At 40.7% G+C, this 17,185-nt stretch overlaps 1 protein-coding gene across 1 annotated transcript in view; it reads left to right on the top strand.

The window, feature by feature from the left end:
* Nucleotides 1–391: 391 nt before the first annotated feature.
* The window catches only part of LOC120017846 (collagen alpha-1(XIX) chain-like), a 29,329-nt gene continuing 12,535 nt past the window's right edge, over nucleotides 392–17,185 (top strand). The window contains exons 1-5 of the mRNA XM_038960811.1: nucleotides 392–479; nucleotides 1,980–2,060; nucleotides 2,715–2,814; nucleotides 15,088–15,211; nucleotides 15,614–15,889. Coding sequence (XP_038816739.1) covers nucleotides 392–479; nucleotides 1,980–2,060; nucleotides 2,715–2,814; nucleotides 15,088–15,211; nucleotides 15,614–15,889 — 669 coding nt within the window. The remainder of the gene's footprint in view (nucleotides 480–1,979; nucleotides 2,061–2,714; nucleotides 2,815–15,087; nucleotides 15,212–15,613; nucleotides 15,890–17,185) is intronic.

Raw genomic sequence — 17,185 nt, 5'->3', positions numbered from 1 at the left:
AGTTTGACTCTACTGTTTAGCCTATTTTCCTGGTGATATGATTGCGCCATAATAACGCAGCAACTCTTGCAGTGGACCTTTCGCACCTTGCTCTTACGCCTTCAGTTGAGGTCTGCAGCGGAACATTGGTTATTTTCAACTGTGATACGACACACATTACGTTTTCAGTACACACTTTTCGTTATGGGGTAGAAAAGGCGCATCTCATTTTACAGTTTTCTGTGTAATAGATTACTAATACTTCACAGACTTGATTAATTTAATTAATTTCAAAACAAATGTATGTAATGCATTCATATTTTACTGTAAGATGTAGGCCTACTATTTGAATAACTAACTTGTATTTTATTTTAGGTTTTGAAGAACTATTTTCTCTTGCATCAGAGAAGACATGAGTTGCTTGCTAAAATGGGCAGCTTTCCTCTGGATCGTACATACCATTCCTTGCACTGTTGGAATGGCAGTGAACGAAAGAATAGGTATGTATCTAACACAGGAGGCTGCTGAGGGGAGGACAGCTCATAATAATGGCTGGAATGGAGTGAATGGAATGGTATCAAACACATGGAAACCATGGAAACCCTGTGATTGATGAGTTAGACACCATTCCATAACAACAAAATATGTTTTATTGTCAGATACACCAGATAGGTCCAGTGAAATGTGTTGTTTTACAGGGTCAGTCATAGTATTATGGCGCCCTTGGAGCAAATTAGGGATCAGTGCCTTGCTCAAGGGTATATCGGCATATTTTTCCCCTTGTCGGCTTGGGTATTTGAAATAGTGACTTTCAGTTACTGGCCCAACACTCTAACCGCTAGGCTACCAATGAGCCACCAACCTCCTGTGGCATGTAAGGACACTGTCACCAACACCAAGATGACTTTGATCTCACAGACACTCTCCTTAGGCTTAGTTTACAGTGGGAAGACATTTTGGGAGCTATGTGGTACACACATTTTTGGAATTTATATTTCATAGCACGCACTAGGCTAGGCTATGTGGTTGTGCTCAAGATATCGTCTGAAACAGGCAGTATGCTATTGTTTACATCCCTTGAAATACATATAGCTAAAAGATAACTGCATTACAGGTTATTGCTACCCGTTTTAGTTGACTTTTGAGTAGTACTAGCATGCCCTTCCAATAACGTTGGGCTAACATTGGTGTTGTCACAGTAGATGATCATGGCCAGATTTTGCAGACAGGAACATGGCAAGTCATTTGTTTGCAGTTTTAGTTACAGTATAGGGTCATGTTCAGTTTTAGTTACAGTATAGGGTCATGTTCAGTTTTAGTTACAGTATAGGGTCATGTTCAGTTGGCACGAAACTGAAGAAAACCGTCACAAAAAGACAAACTGGGAAGTGGTATTATTTGAACTTGTCTAATAAGAAACACCCGTTAGTGTTTTCCATTGCACGACGTTGTGAAACGTTTTGCTACACGACCCTGTAGCCGCGCCCCAGTCTCCAAGAGAAAACATGACTACATAGAAAAAGTTAGAGTTAGGCCTCTTTCACCACCTCTAATTAACAACACTTCTACATCCCTGTCTGGGCTGTGTGAGTCTGCGGCCCAAATGGCACCCTGTTCCCCATAGGGCACTGGTCAAAAGTAGTGCACTATATAAGGAATAGGGTACCATTTGGGATGCAAGGTGAATCCTAGTGAATGGGTGGATAGTGGTGGCTAACAAGACATTCTCACTGATGTGGTGAGTGACTGAAGTGCCCATCCACATGGAAAGACACTGGTCACGTCACAGGCTAACTATATTGCAGTCCTGCTGTGCACATCAACCAATGGTTATGTGCCAAATCATCAATCTCGCTGTCGGACCTCAGATCTCAAAGTTTTAGTCTTTGATGACTGAAGTGTTGAGAAGGTTTTCTGCACTTGTTTGCTGTCTGCATCTTAATTTTTACTTCAATGAATATGAACCTTGTATGGCTGATGATATGATTCCTGTTTTCTAGACAACTCTAGATGTCCTCCATTGAAAGTAGACAAGGACCGGTTTTCCTACAGTTTAAATGGTCCACAGCCAGAATTCACCGGTAAGAATTACAGTGTTATGGTGTACACCTCCCTCAATTGAAATAAATCCATCTCTCTCTCAATGGTTACATACCAAATGGCACCCTATTCCCAATATGTACACTAATTTTGAACAGGGCTCATAGGGCTCTGGTCAAAAGTAGTGCACTATATTGGGAATATGGTGCCATTTAGGACGCACTCACTCTGTTTGGCTCTGATCCAGGGGGGTAATAACGTTCTTGTCTCAGACGTGTCGTGAAAAACATGAATATGTTCACAGGTTATGTAACACAGAACAGAAATACTCTGTAATTGAGCCTGCGCTAACAGAGGTGCCATGCACCAATTTGTTTGAGGGAGCACTGATGGTCAAATCTATTGTCTTTGAAGTAATTATGCATAAATTAACTACATTGTACTATAGAAATGGATCAAACTGGACAGTAGTTTGATGTAAATCTAGAAAGTCCTGACTCCATCCATATTGTTGTATTACCGTACTGGAGTTTAAAACAACACCTTGTAATACCTAGTACCAGTATGCTGAGCACAGATCATCTCCAGAGAAAGCCTTTTTATTCCAGGTCAGGACTACGATACATCTATGTCAGTGAAGCAGACTTCTTGAGTTTAAACCAGCCCTTCTCATCCTGTTGTCTCTTTTTTTTCAGGTTTTGATCTGACAGAAAAGTTTCTCCTGAGAAAGGGGGCAGTGACAGAGGAGCGGCCATCATTCCGGCTGGGGAGCAGCCCCCTCATCAAGCCAACAGAGTGAGTAGTGCCAGGCTGGGCCAGGGGGACACTTGGGTGTGACTGGGGGGTAGTTTCATTACACTGGCCTCGCACTTGTTGAGATAATCACCGATCGAGTCATTCAGATCTCCCCTTATGGGTGTATCCTTCAAACAGTATGCATGACAGCAGTTTTGTTGTCCGCCAAAGCATTGCTAGTATCCACGAAATGGGCGTTATCTCTCTAGTCGCTGATCGGCAAGTCTGTGTGTTTCCTCTGTTCCCTCTCCTTTCATTGAAACTACCTGCTCACTGATAGCTGGAGGAGGGAGACACACAGAGTGAGTTGAGTTGGGCCTGCTGGGACATCTTGGGTGTGACTAGAGGGTAGTCTGGCCAGGTCTATTTGGACACCAGTTACTGTACGAGTCTGTCAGTCAGTGTGTGATCATGTTGCTTTGTTTTGGAATTGACTGAAGTCCTGATCCCTCAGGCCATGTGGCTGTGCTCTGTTGGAGCGGTTTCCATTAAGCTCTGGCTTAAAGGCATACAGTACAGCACAGGTGTAGGATCTTCATTTGAGCCAGTTTGCTACAGCAGGAGAAGAATCCTGCAGCAACAAGAACATCTGAATCATTATATTGTGGATTATAATGAAGGGATGTTTTTTTAGGGGTTGATACATTTTTGTGATATAAAATCAAGTCTGAAATTTCAAAGTGGAAATTTCAAACTTCAGAATCCTTTTAAAATATCAAATACACTACACGTTCTAGTTCTCCTGCAACAGGGTGATCAAATTAAGATCCAACATCTGTAGGTTGTGTACTAATGATCAAGCTAATGGCTGCGTAGTGTTCTTTACTTGAGATAATTGGAATTGCCAGTCAGAGTAGAGGCTGTGTGACTGAACACTTTATTGGAACAGGCTCTGGCTTTAGGAGATATACTATAGAGACACAAGAGTAGGCTTACATGAATGTACTAATGGACTTTTACTATATTAAGTGTACTAGTGGTTATACTAATGGATGCATTGTGCTTTACCTGAGCTACTGTAAATCAAAGATAAATAAATGTTGGTGGTTTGTATTATGTGAGAACCAGAGGTGTGGTCATGGACGTGCCCGTGTTTATAGTCTATCATGAGAGAATATACATCAAACGAACCACCTGATTTGGTTCTGTTTGCCCAGCTTGTTCCAATGGATCTCTGTAGACTCTGAAGGAGAGACATACTGCACAACATTCACAGAGTTGTTTAGAGAGTTTATCCACCTATTAAATGGACAAACTCACTCACATAAATCAGTCCTCCACATGGCATAGACCGCCTGGACTGGCCTGAGATTTGAAAACAAGCCAGGATGATATCGGATTTCCGTTGCAGCAAACAAATATTTTCTCAGGGTGTAGGTTTGCTGCCTCCTGTTCAGCTGATATGTGGAATAAACTGTGTTTTCACCCCTGCTCAATGCAGGATGACATATCGTGTCATCGAGGGAGAGAGAGACCAGAAAGAGAGAGAGAGACCAGAGAGAGATAGCAGAAAGAGAGAGAGAGAGAGACCAGAGAGAGACAGAAAGAGATACCAGAGAGAGAGAGAGAGAGAGACCAGAAAGAGAGAGTGAGAGAGACCAGAGAGCGAGAGATAGAGAGAGAGAGACCCGAAAGAGAGAGACCAGAAAGAGGGAGACCATAAAGAGAGAGAGAGAGACCAGAGAGAGAGACCAGAGAGAGGGAGACCAGAAAGAGAGAGAGAGACCAGAAAGAGAGAGAGAGACCAGAAAGAGAGAGAGAGATACCAGAGAGAGATAGCAGAAAGAGAGATGAAGAAAGAGAGAGAGGGAGGGAGAGAGGAAGAAAAAAGAGAGGGAGGGAGAGGGAAAGAGGTAGGGAGAAAGAAATTACATGGGGTGAACCCTGATCCAGCCTACACAGATAATTCCTTTTGCTTTGGCTAACAAGGGTAAACCGAGATGGAATCTGCTACTGCGAGACGTGTAGAATAATTTGTACAGAATATTGATATACATTCTGATTTGAGGGAGGACAATTTTTTTACTCAAGGGTAAAGATAGCCCTATACAGGTATATGATGCTACCGTGGTATATATACAGGTATATGATGCTACCGTGGTATATATACAGGTATATGGTGCTACCATGGTATATATACAGGTATATGGTGCTACCGTGGTATATATACAGGTATATGGTGCTACCGTGGTATATATACAGGTATATGTTGCTACCGTGGTATATATACAGGTATATGGTGCTACCGTGGTATATATACAGGTGTATGATGCTACCGTGGTATATATACAGGTATATGATGCTACCGTGGTATATATACAGGTATATGGTGCTACCATGGTATATATACAGGTATATGGTGCTACCGTGGTATATATACAGGTATATGGTGCTACCGTGGTATATATACAGGTATATGTTGCTACCGTGGTATATATACAGGTATATGGTGCTACCGTGGTATATATACAGGTGTATGATGCTACCGTGGTATATATACAGGTATATGGTGCTACCGTGGTGTATATACAGGTATATGATGCTACCGTGGTATATATACAGGTATATGATGCTACCGTGGTATATATACAGGTATATGTTGCTACCGTGGTATATATACAGGTATATGGTGCTACCGTGGTATATATACAGGTATATGATGCTACCGTGGTATATATACAGGTATATGATGCTACCGTGGTGTATATACAGGTATATGATTCTACCGTGGTGTATATACAGGTATATGATGCTACCGTGGTATATATACAGGTATATGATGCTACCGTGGTGTATATACAGGTATATGATGCTACCGTGGTGTATATACAGGTATATGATGCTACCGTGGTATATATACAGGTATATGATTCTACCGTGGTGTATATACAGGTATATGATGCTACCGTGGTGTATATACAGGTATATGATGCTACCGTGGTATATATACAGGTATATGATGCTACCGTGGTATATGTACAGGTATATGATGCTACCGTGGTGTATATACAGGTATATGATGCTACCGTGGTATATATACAGGTATATGATTCTACCGTGGTGTATATACAGGTATATCATGCTACAGTGGTGTATATACAGGTATATGATGCTACCGTGGTGTATATACAGGTATACTATTCTACCGTGGTATATATACAGGTATATGATGCTACCGTGGTGTATATACAGGTATATGATGCTACCTTGGTATATATATACAGGTATATGATGCTACCGTGGTATATATACAGGTATATGATGCTACCGTGGTATATATACAGGTATATGATGCTACCGTGGTATATATACAGGTGTATGATGCTACCGTGGTATATATACAGGTATATGGTGCTACCGTGGTGTATATACAGGTATATGATGCTACCGTGGTATATATACAGGTATATGTTGCTACCGTGGTATATATACAGGTATATGGTGCTACCTTGGTATATATACAGGTATATGATGCTACCGTGGTGTATATACAGGTATATGATTCTACCGTGGTGTATATACAGGTATATGATGCTACCGTGGTATATATACAGGTATATGATTCTACCGTGGTGTATATACAGGTATATGATGCTACCGTGGTATATATACAGGTGTATGATGCTACCGTGGTATATATACAGGTATATGGTGCTACCGTGGTGTATATACAGGTATATGATGCTACCGTGGTATATATACAGGTATATGTTGCTACCGTGGTGTATATACAGGTATATGATGCTACCGTGGTGTATATACAGGTATATGATGCTACCGTGGTGTATATACAGGTATATGATGCTACCGTGGTATATATACAGGTATATGATGCTACCGTGGTATATGTACAGGTATATGATGCTACCGTGGTGTATATACAGGTATATGATGCTACCGTGGTATATATACAGGTATATGATTCTACCGTGGTGTATATACAGGTATATGATGCTACCGTGGTGTATATACAGGTATATCATGCTACCGTGGTGTATATACAGGTATATGATTCTACCGTGGTGTATATACAGGTATACTATTCTACCGTGGTATATATACAGGTATATGATGCTACCGTGGTGTATATACAGGTATATGATTCTACCTTGGTATATATATACAGGTATATGATGCTACCGTGGTATATATACAGGTATATGGTGCTACCGTGGTGTATATACAGGTATATGATGCTACCGTGGTATATATACAGGTATATGTTGCTACCGTGGTATATATACAGGTATATGATTCTACCGTGGTGTATATACAGGTATATGATGCTACCGTGGTGTATATACAGGTATATCATGCTACCGTGGTGTATATACAGGTATATGATTCTACCGTGGTGTATATACAGGTATACTATTCTACCGTGGTATATATACAGGTATATGATGCTACCGTGGTGTATATACAGGTATATGATTCTACCTTGGTATATATATACAGGTATATGATGCTACCGTGGTATATATACAGGTATACTATTCTACCGTGGTATATATACAGGTATATGAATCTACCGTGGTATATATACAGGTATATGATTCTACCGTGGTATATATACAGGTATATGATTCTACCGTGGTATATATACAGGTATATGATTCTACCGTGGTTTATATACAGGTATATGATTCTACTGTGGTATATATACAGGTATATGATGCTACCGTGGTGTATATACAGGTATATGATTCTACCGTGGTATATATACTCTATACTCTTCTTCACTTCTACTTGCTCTGCTACGTGACAGTCCTGTGTGGCTCAGTTGGTAGAGCGTGGTGCTTGCAATGCCAGGGTTGGGTTTTAGAATCCCACGGGTGACCAGTATGGATGAAAATGTATGCACTTGCTACTGTAAGTCTCTCTGGTTAAGAGTGTCTGCTAAATGACTCAAATGTAACTGACATACCTGTTTGGTTTTTACTGCAGAGACTCATTTGGAATCATCTGTAGAACTGGAATGATAAGCAGTATGCACATTATAAAGGATCTTATCAAATTAAAGTGTGTAACAACGAGATGTATATGAGATGGATGGACGATACACCACACATTTAGTGGCAGCAGTGGGACGGTTTCCCCAGCTGGTTTAGGAAGACCAGTGCTTTTCACAATATCCATTGTTCCATCCGTATGGTTTTGGCTTTGCTAAAGAACAACCTGACCTGTCATCCTCCTGGGGAAGACAAGACACAGGATATTCTTTGTGTTTTACAGTGCAGTACACAACTGTAAACACACACACTCACACACACTGTCCTGTCCTCTCTGGTCAGTGAGAGGAATCACTGAGGCAACATGTTTCTCCAGCCAGTCCCTGTATATCCTCTTCCTCCTCTATGGCCTGGGCTGGCCTGCTGTGCCTGAACCTGTTGGATGGAGATCATAGTGAAGGAAGGCAGAGAAACAGAGAGAGAAGGGGAGAGTGAGAGAGGGAGGGGAGGGGAAGAGGAGGAAAGAGACAGACAGACAGACAGACAGACAGACAGACAGACAGACAGACAGACAGACAGACAGACAGACAGACAGACAGACAGACAGACAGACAGACAGACAGACAGACAGACAGACAGACAGACAGACAGACAGACTGTGATGCTGTGATGCTGTGGTGTCTGTGATGCTGTATGTCTGTCTGTGGTGCTGTCTGTCTGTCTGTATGTCTGTGGTGGTGCCTGTGATGCTCTCTGTCTGCCTGTATGTTGTGCTGTCTGTCTGTCTGTGGTGCTGTCTGTCTGTCTGCCTGTATGTTGTGCTGTCTGTCTGCCTGTATGTTAGCCCATCTATAATTTAGCCCAAACAACTACCTCTTCCCCTACTGTATTTATTTATTTTGCTCCTTTGTACCCCATTATTTCTATTTCTACTTTGCACATTCTTCCACTGCAAATCTACCATTCCAGTGTTTTACTTGCAATATTGTATTTACTTCGCCACCATGGCCTTTTTTTGCCTTTACCTCCCTTATCTCACCTCATTTGCTCACATTGTATATAGACTTATTTTTCTACTGTATTATTGATTGTATGTTTGTTTTACTCCATGTGTAACTCTGTGTTGTTGTATGTGTCAAACTGCTTTGCTTTATCTTGGCCAGGTCGCAATTGTAAATGAGAACTTGTTCTCAACTTGCCTACCTGGTTAAATAATGGTGAAATAAAATAAAAACATGTTGTGCTGTCTGTCTGCCTGTGGTGCTGTCTGTCTGTGGTGCTGTCTGTCTGTGGTGCTGTCTGGCTGTGGTGCTCTCTGTCTGTGGTGCTGTCTGTCTGTGGTGCTGTCTGGCTGTGGTGCTCTCTGTCTGTGGTGCTGTCTGTCTGTGGTGCTGTCTGTCTGCCTGTGGTGCTGGCTGTCTGTGGTGCTGTCTGTCTGTGGTGCTGTCTGTCTGTGGTGCTGTCTGTCTGCCTGTGGTGCTGTCTGTCTGTGGTGTTGTCTGTCTGTGGTGCTGTCTGTCTGTGGTGCTGTCTGTCTGTGGTGCTGTCTGTCTGCCTGTGGTGCTCTCTGTCTGTGGTGCTGTCTGTCTGGGCTGCTGTCTGTCTGTGGGGCTGTCTGTCTGTGGTGCTCTCTGTCTGTGGTGCTGTCTGTCTGGGCTGCTGTCTGTCTGTGGTGCTGTCTGTCTGTGGTGCTGTCTGTCTGTGGGGCTGTCTGTCTGTGGTGCTCTCTGTCTGTGGTGCTGTCGGTCTGTGGTGCTGTCTGTCTGTGGTGCTGTCTGTCTGTGGTGCACACACTATTTTGTATGTTGGTGCTATGTCAGTTATGGATGTTGCTGCTGGATGGTTGTGTTGTTGTCTATTCATGAGTGTGTTTGGAGGTGTTGCATTTCTATATCTGTGTGTTACTGTATTCTAGCCTGTAATGTAAGTCTCAGAATGTTACTGTATTCTATCCTATAATATAAGTATGTGTGTTACTGTATTCTAGCCTGTAATGTAAGTCTCAGAATGTTACTGTATTCTATCCTATAATATAAGTATGTGTGTTGCTGTATTCCAGCCTGTAATGTAAGTCTCAGAATGTTACTGTATTCTATCCTATAATATAAGTGTGTGTGCTACTGTACTCAAGCCTGTAATGTAAGTCTCAGAATGTTACTGTATTCTATCCTGTAATATAAGTATGTGTGTTACTGTATTCTATCCTATAATATAAGTATTTATGTTACTGTACTCAAGCCTGTAATGTAAGTCTCAGAATGTTACTGTATTCTATCCTGTAATATAAGTATGTGTGTTATTGTATTCTATCCTATAATATAAGTCTCAGTGTGTTACTGTATTCTATCCTATAATGTAAGTCTCAGTGTGTTACTGTATTCTACCCTGTAATATAAGTCTCAGTGTGTTACTGTATTCTACCCTGTAATATACGTCTCAGTGTGTTACTGTATTCTACCCTGTAATGTAAGTCTCAGTGTGTTACTGTATTCTACCCTGTAATGTAAGTATGTGTGTTACTGTACTCTATCCTGTAATGTAAGTCTCAGAATGTTACTGTATTCTACCCTGTAATGTAAGTCTCAGTGTGTTACTGTATTCTACCCTGTAATGTAAGTATGTGTGTTACTGTACTCTATCCTGTAATGTAAGTCTCAGTGTGTTACTGTATTCTACCCTGTAATGTAAGTCTCAGTGTGTTACTGTATTCTACCCTGTAATGTAAGGATGTGTGTTACTGTACTCTATCCTGTAATGTACGTCTCAATGTGTTACTGTATTCTACCCTGTAATGTAAGTATGTGTATTACTGTACTCTATCCTGTAATGTAAGTCTCAGAATGTTATTGTATTATATCCTGTAATATGAGTATGTGTGTTACTGTACTCTACCCTGTAATATAAGTCTCAATGTGTTACTGTATTCTACCCTCTAATGTAAGTCTCAATGTGTTACTGTATTCTACCCTGTAATGTAAGTCTCAGTGTGTTACTGTATTCTACCCTGTAATATAAGTCTCAATGTTTTACTGTATTCTACCCTGTAATATACGTCTCATTGTGTTACTGTAATCTACCCTGTAATATAAGTCTCAAAGTGTTACTGTATTTTATCCTGTAATGTCAGTCTCAGTGTGTTACTGTATTCTACCATGTAATGTAAGTCTCAGTGTGTTACTGTATTCTACCCTATAATGTAAGTCTCAGTGTGTTACTGTATTCTATCCTATAATGTAAGTCTCAGTGTGTTACTGTATTCTACCCTGTAATGTAAGTCTCAGTGTGTTACTGTATTCTATCCTATAATGTAAGTATCAGTGTGTTACTGTATTCTATCCTATAATATAAGTGTGTGTGCTACTGTACTCAAGCCTGTAATGTAAGTCTCAGAATGTTACTGTATTCTATCCTGTAATATAAGTATGTGTGTTACTGTATTCTATCCTATAATATAAGTATTTATGTTACTGTACTCAAGCCTGTAATGTAAGTCTCAGAATGTTACTGTATTCTATCCTGTAATATAAGTATGTGTGTTATTGTATTCTATCCTATAATATAAGTCTCAGTGTGTTACTGTATTCTATCCTATAATGTAAGTCTCAGTGTGTTACTGTATTCTACCCTGTAATATAAGTCTCAGTGTGTTACTGTATTCTACCCTGTAATATACGTCTCAGTGTGTTACTGTATTCTACCCTGTAATGTAAGTCTCAGTGTGTTACTGTATTCTACCCTGTAATGTAAGTATGTGTGTTACTGTACTCTATCCTGTAATGTAAGTCTCAGAATGTTACTGTATTCTACCCTGTAATGTAAGTCTCAGTGTGTTACTGTATTCTACCCTGTAATGTAAGTATGTGTGTTACTGTACTCTATCCTGTAATGTAAGTCTCAGTGTGTTACTGTATTCTACCCTGTAATGTAAGTCTCAGTGTGTTACTGTATTCTACCCTGTAATGTAAGGATGTGTGTTACTGTACTCTATCCTGTAATGTACGTCTCAATGTGTTACTGTATTCTACCCTGTAATGTAAGTATGTGTATTACTGTACTCTATCCTGTAATGTAAGTCTCAGAATGTTATTGTATTATATCCTGTAATATGAGTATGTGTGTTACTGTACTCTACCCTGTAATATAAGTCTCAATGTGTTACTGTATTCTACCCTCTAATGTAAGTCTCAATGTGTTACTGTATTCTACCCTGTAATGTAAGTCTCAGTGTGTTACTGTATTCTACCCTGTAATATAAGTCTCAATGTTTTACTGTATTCTACCCTGTAATATACGTCTCATTGTGTTACTGTAATCTACCCTGTAATATAAGTCTCAATGTGTTACTGTATTTTATCCTGTAATGTCAGTCTCAGTGTGTTACTGTATTCTACCATGTAATGTAAGTCTCAGTGTGTTACTGTATTCTACCCTATAATGTAAGTCTCAGTGTGTTACTGTATTCTATCCTATAATGTAAGTCTCAGTGTGTTACTGTATTCTACCCTGTAATGTAAGTCTCAGTGTGTTACTGTATTCTATCCTATAATGTAAGTATCAGTGTGTTACTGTATTCTATCCTATAATGTAAGTCTCAGTGTGTTACTGTATTCTATCCTATAATGTAAGTATCAGTGTGTTACTGTATTCTATCCTATAATGTAAGTCTCAGTGTGTTACTGTATTTTATCCTGTAATGTAAGTCTCAGTGTGTTACTGTATTCTACCCTGTAATGTAAGTCTCAGTGTGTTACTGTATTCTACCCTGTAATGTAAGTCTCAGTGTGTTACTGAATTCTACCCTGTAATGTAAGTACAATTTCTATCTTTCTTTTTAACTTTCTTTTTATCTCTCTCAATATTCTGTCTCATGATACCAATGAACACGTCAGTGAAATTGCAAATTCATTGTTTCCAACTGGGGTTATTCTCTCGCTCTCTCTGTTCTCTCTTTCTATTCTTTGTTCTCTCTCTCTATTCCACCCACACACTTTAGAGTCTGAAAGAAAGTGCTTGCATTCACACTTTCTTTGATTGTTTGCATATTCATAGTCTATGCATCACCGAGGTAACATATTCATAGTCTCTGCATCACCTAGGTAACATATCCCTTCCGAGCTTCATCTGGTTGTGCTTCTTGTTTGTGTTTCTTGAACACGAGCTGACGATGTCATTTTGGCATCCATGATTAGATTTCTGTCAGACTCACTTTGTCAAAGAGTGAAAGAAGAGGGCAAATAAAATAGTTTTCAGAAAGTTTTGTCACTAAAGTGGTATCTTATTTCTCCCCACAACCCCACAGCAGTAAGAGAGTATTTTTTTTTAAATCAATGTTTTTAACGGACAATCTTTCTGTGGGTGAATTAGCAATATTCATCAAATGAAGCACTTCTAGACCAGAAGTTAAAACGAAGGGTCCTAGTTTTGACCTCAGAGGATTCATAGATAGGCACCACTGGACTGGCACTCAGAAAGGAGAGGACTTTAAATGTGTTTGGGGGGAAAAGCAAACGCTGTTCACAAACCAAATCCAAGGTTTGCAAGGCACAGTACCCTGAAGAACAGCTCTTCCCGGTAGAACAGATTGCAGCTCAGTGAGACCTAACCTGTGATATTAAAGGTTCGATGGAAATGAAAAGTACATGTTTTAGTCCCCTCTCTTGGTCGAATTAGTCTAATTCCTTTAATGTATCTCTCTCCTTATTCTGGAGACATAACTATCCCACTGGGAACACATTGGTTGAATCAGTATTGTTTTCACCAACGTGGAATAGACGTGGAATTATGTGCCCAGATGGCATCTCTGCTGTTTTATGCAGGAATTCCAAATAATTTCTTTAGGTGGAATCTCAGGGAATAAACCTCTATTTTTATGAATAGTCCTGCTCGTCTCTCTCCATTGAATTGCAATATAAATGTTCTCTTTTTGCCCCAAGGCGACGATTCACCTTCCCAGTCTCTCTCTTTCTCTCGCCTACCCTCAGAAAGCATTTGATCTTTCTGTGGCTTTAACCTCGCTGCATATATATTTTAATCATATGCTGTGTCAATGTTCTGTGAGAATTCAAGGGACACACAAGGCAGGAGGGGTATGGCTCTGGGAGAATAGGACATGATCTATGAAGAGGAGAACTCATTTCAGCCTATCTGAAGTGAGCTTAGTCTCTCTCTTACTCTTTTGTCACCTCTCTCTCTCTCCTCTCTCCTCTCTCTCTCTATCTCCCCCCACCTCTATCGCTCTCCCCCTCTCTCATTCTTCCCGTCTCTCTCTTCTCCTCTCTCTCTCGCTCCCCAGACCCCCTCTCTCTCTTTCCTTCCCACCACTCTCTCTCTCCCTCCCTTCCTTGATCTCTCTCTCTCTGTCTGTATCCCGCTCTCTCTGTTGCTCCCTCCTTCTCTCTCTCTTTCTCTCTCCTCATGTCTTTGAATGGCCTTATCATTGCATCATTGTGATTTAAGCTAAACCTGAATGATTGTGTTTCTGGTGCTTCACTTTTAGCTGTTAATGCATTACAATAGTCTAATCTGAACGTGAGTCCCAGGCTCAGTTTGAGGGGTTAAAGTGTTTATTCAACAGGATGGAAATAGGAGAAGTATCAGTGAAGATATGGAAGAGGAATAGTGTTAGTGTTTCTATAATGAATGAGGTCTATTTTGGTGGTACCATCCCCATTACATTCAGTCTTCACAATGTGCTGGAGATGTTCTGCCAACACGGTGTATCAGTTGAACTGGAACGTCTGGGTTAACAAACCTATTGTCTTTTCTTCTTTCTTACCTTTTTACATTTTTCTCTTTATAACAATGTTTTCTTTCTAAGCTATATACTGTAGTCAGCCACGGTCTTGTGTTTTCTAGTCCAGACCTGTTTGTGAAGTAAGAGGAATTGAATTGAAGTTTGAATAAATTATTATTCGATTTGGAATGACAGGGATGCTGAAATAAATGTAATCTGTCTGGATGAATCATGTTTGGCATAAAACTCTAGCTTTTTATGTAAGCGGCCATTGTGCACTAGGGGGCTATAGAAGAACGTTGTCAAGTGATTCAAGTTGATTGGTTTGCTTACTACACAGTCATAGAAAGCTATAAGATATCCAGCATGATTATTCATATTCATTTTGAATATTTATTTTTGACAGTCCATTTAGCAAATGATAATTTTATGGGTCAAATATTATACGTTAGCTATTAATGCTCTTCCAACCAAGACTGAAAGTTCTGAAACAATGTTTTGACTGTTAGGCCCATTGTTAAGTTTCATATAGTTTTGCGATTCAATTTGACAATATGCAGCTCGAACAAGGTACATTTTGTCTTTCAGATTGGTGTTCCCCAATGGTCTGTCCAGTGAATACTCTCTAGTGACCACCTTCCGGCTGAGGAAAACCACAAAGAAAGACCGCTGGTATCTGTGGCAGATATTCGACCAGACGGGAGGTACCCAGGTAGGTCAGAGTGTCCACTATAAGGATATTCATGATGTCTGGATGTATAGCATTGAAGTGGGTTTGGATCTATATTGATTTATTGGTTGGTTGATTGACTGATCAGTCGATCGCTCACTCACTCTGCCAGTTCGCCCGGCAGGTCGGTCGGTCCATCGGCTGGTTGGCTGGTAGGTCGGTTGGCCGGTAGGTCAGTCAAGTCGGTTGGCCGTGTGGTCAGTAGGTCGGTCTGTCGGTTGGTTAACCATTGGTTCATTGATCAACGTTTTCATGCCATGACTGATGCCTGTATGACCCTGATGGTAATGAATGGAAGGTAACACTTTACCGGCAGGTATAAAGCTTTATAACTTGTTATGAGACGATATAATGTCTTACAATCTCCTCCGGCTCTACCTTCAGGTGTCTGTAGTGTTGGACGGTGCTAAACGAGCAGTGGAGTTCTCAGCCCGGGGCCTTCTGAAGAACAGCCTCCACTACACCTTTAAGAGCCGAGACCTGCACACCCTGTTTGACCGCCAGTGGCACAAGCTGGGTGTGGCGGTCCAGAGCAGCATCGTCTCCGTTTACATGGACTGTAAACTAATAGAGAGGAGGCTGACAGACGAGAAGGATGAAATCGACCCCAGCGGATATACACTGATTACAACCCGGGTGGAGGATGGACGGCCTGTAGATGTACGTTTAGGCCTAAAGCCACAATCTGGAAATATAACCGTGCTGAAATTCATAGACGGATGAAATGACTGACAGTCCATGAGATCGACATGATAGTTTTAAACATACAGTAATTATATATGGTTGCCCTCAAGGGCAATGTCTAGAAGGGTCCCAGCAAACCGGGAACATTCCCAGAACATTAGCTAAGATTCCCATTAAGTTCTAGTTAGGGTTTTATCTAACAGTAGGATGATAACATCCCTTTTGACAACAAAATATTTTATTTTTCAATAATATTTTAAATGAATTATCGTTGGAATATTCTCCTAACATTCATATATTTTGTGCACAACACCTGTAACAATCATCACAGAACATTCCCCAGTAGTTCTCATTAGGCTTCCAGGTAATGTAATAACACAGTGTACCAGTAATGTTTTCCCAGCAAACCAAAATTGGTTCTGTGAAAGTTCCCAGAACATTCGTTAGGTTGTTGCAAATGTTCTTGTTACATAAAAACGGTCCATTCATGGTGATGAATGTTTAACATTTGCCTGATGTTGCGAGAGCATTCCTACAACACATTTAATCTGTTCGTTAAAGGTTCCCAGATTGTTTCATTAGGTTGTGGGAACAGTCTGGTGGGATCATTGTGGGTACATCACAAAATATATGTTCCCAAAACACCAAAACTGTCCAGTTATGTGGATGATTCTACAATATTTATTTTAGGGTACAAAACACATTCACCTGATGTTACAAGGATGATCCCAGGTGGTAAGGGTAGGCAACAACACATCTGCCACACTGATCCTCAACACGGGGAACCCTCAGAGGTGCATGCTTAGTCCCCTCCTGTACTCCCTGTTCACCCAAGACTGTATGGCCATGCACGATTACAAAACCATCATCATGGGAATGGCGCCGGAGGGGATGGCTGCCATTTTACAGGCTTCTAACCAACTGTGCTATTTTGTGTGTTTTTTCGCGTTGTTTGTAACTTATTTTGCACATAATGTTGCTGCTAACGTCTCTTATGACTGAAAAGAGCTTCTGGATATCAGAACAGTGATTTCCTAACTTGAACTGGACGAAGATTTTTTCTTTAATAAGTCTGACGCGAAGGATATACTGCTTCTCCGATACCGGGCCCAAATCCCTGTCATTCGCGTGAAGAAAAGACGGAAATACAGGGGGCGGAAATCGGGGTGCCTTGTGAAAATTTGTCGGCGAGTGATTAACCCGCCTCTACCATCCATTCTGTTGTCCAACATGCAGTCACTGGAAAATAAACGGGATAATCTCCGCTCGAGA

This window comes from Salvelinus namaycush, chromosome 22, assembly GCF_016432855.1.
Source record: "Salvelinus namaycush isolate Seneca chromosome 22, SaNama_1.0, whole genome shotgun sequence".
NCBI lineage: Eukaryota > Metazoa > Chordata > Actinopteri > Salmoniformes > Salmonidae > Salvelinus > Salvelinus namaycush.
Note: the sequence above shows the minus strand (reverse complement) of the source record. Positions and strands in the feature narration are given on the sequence as shown.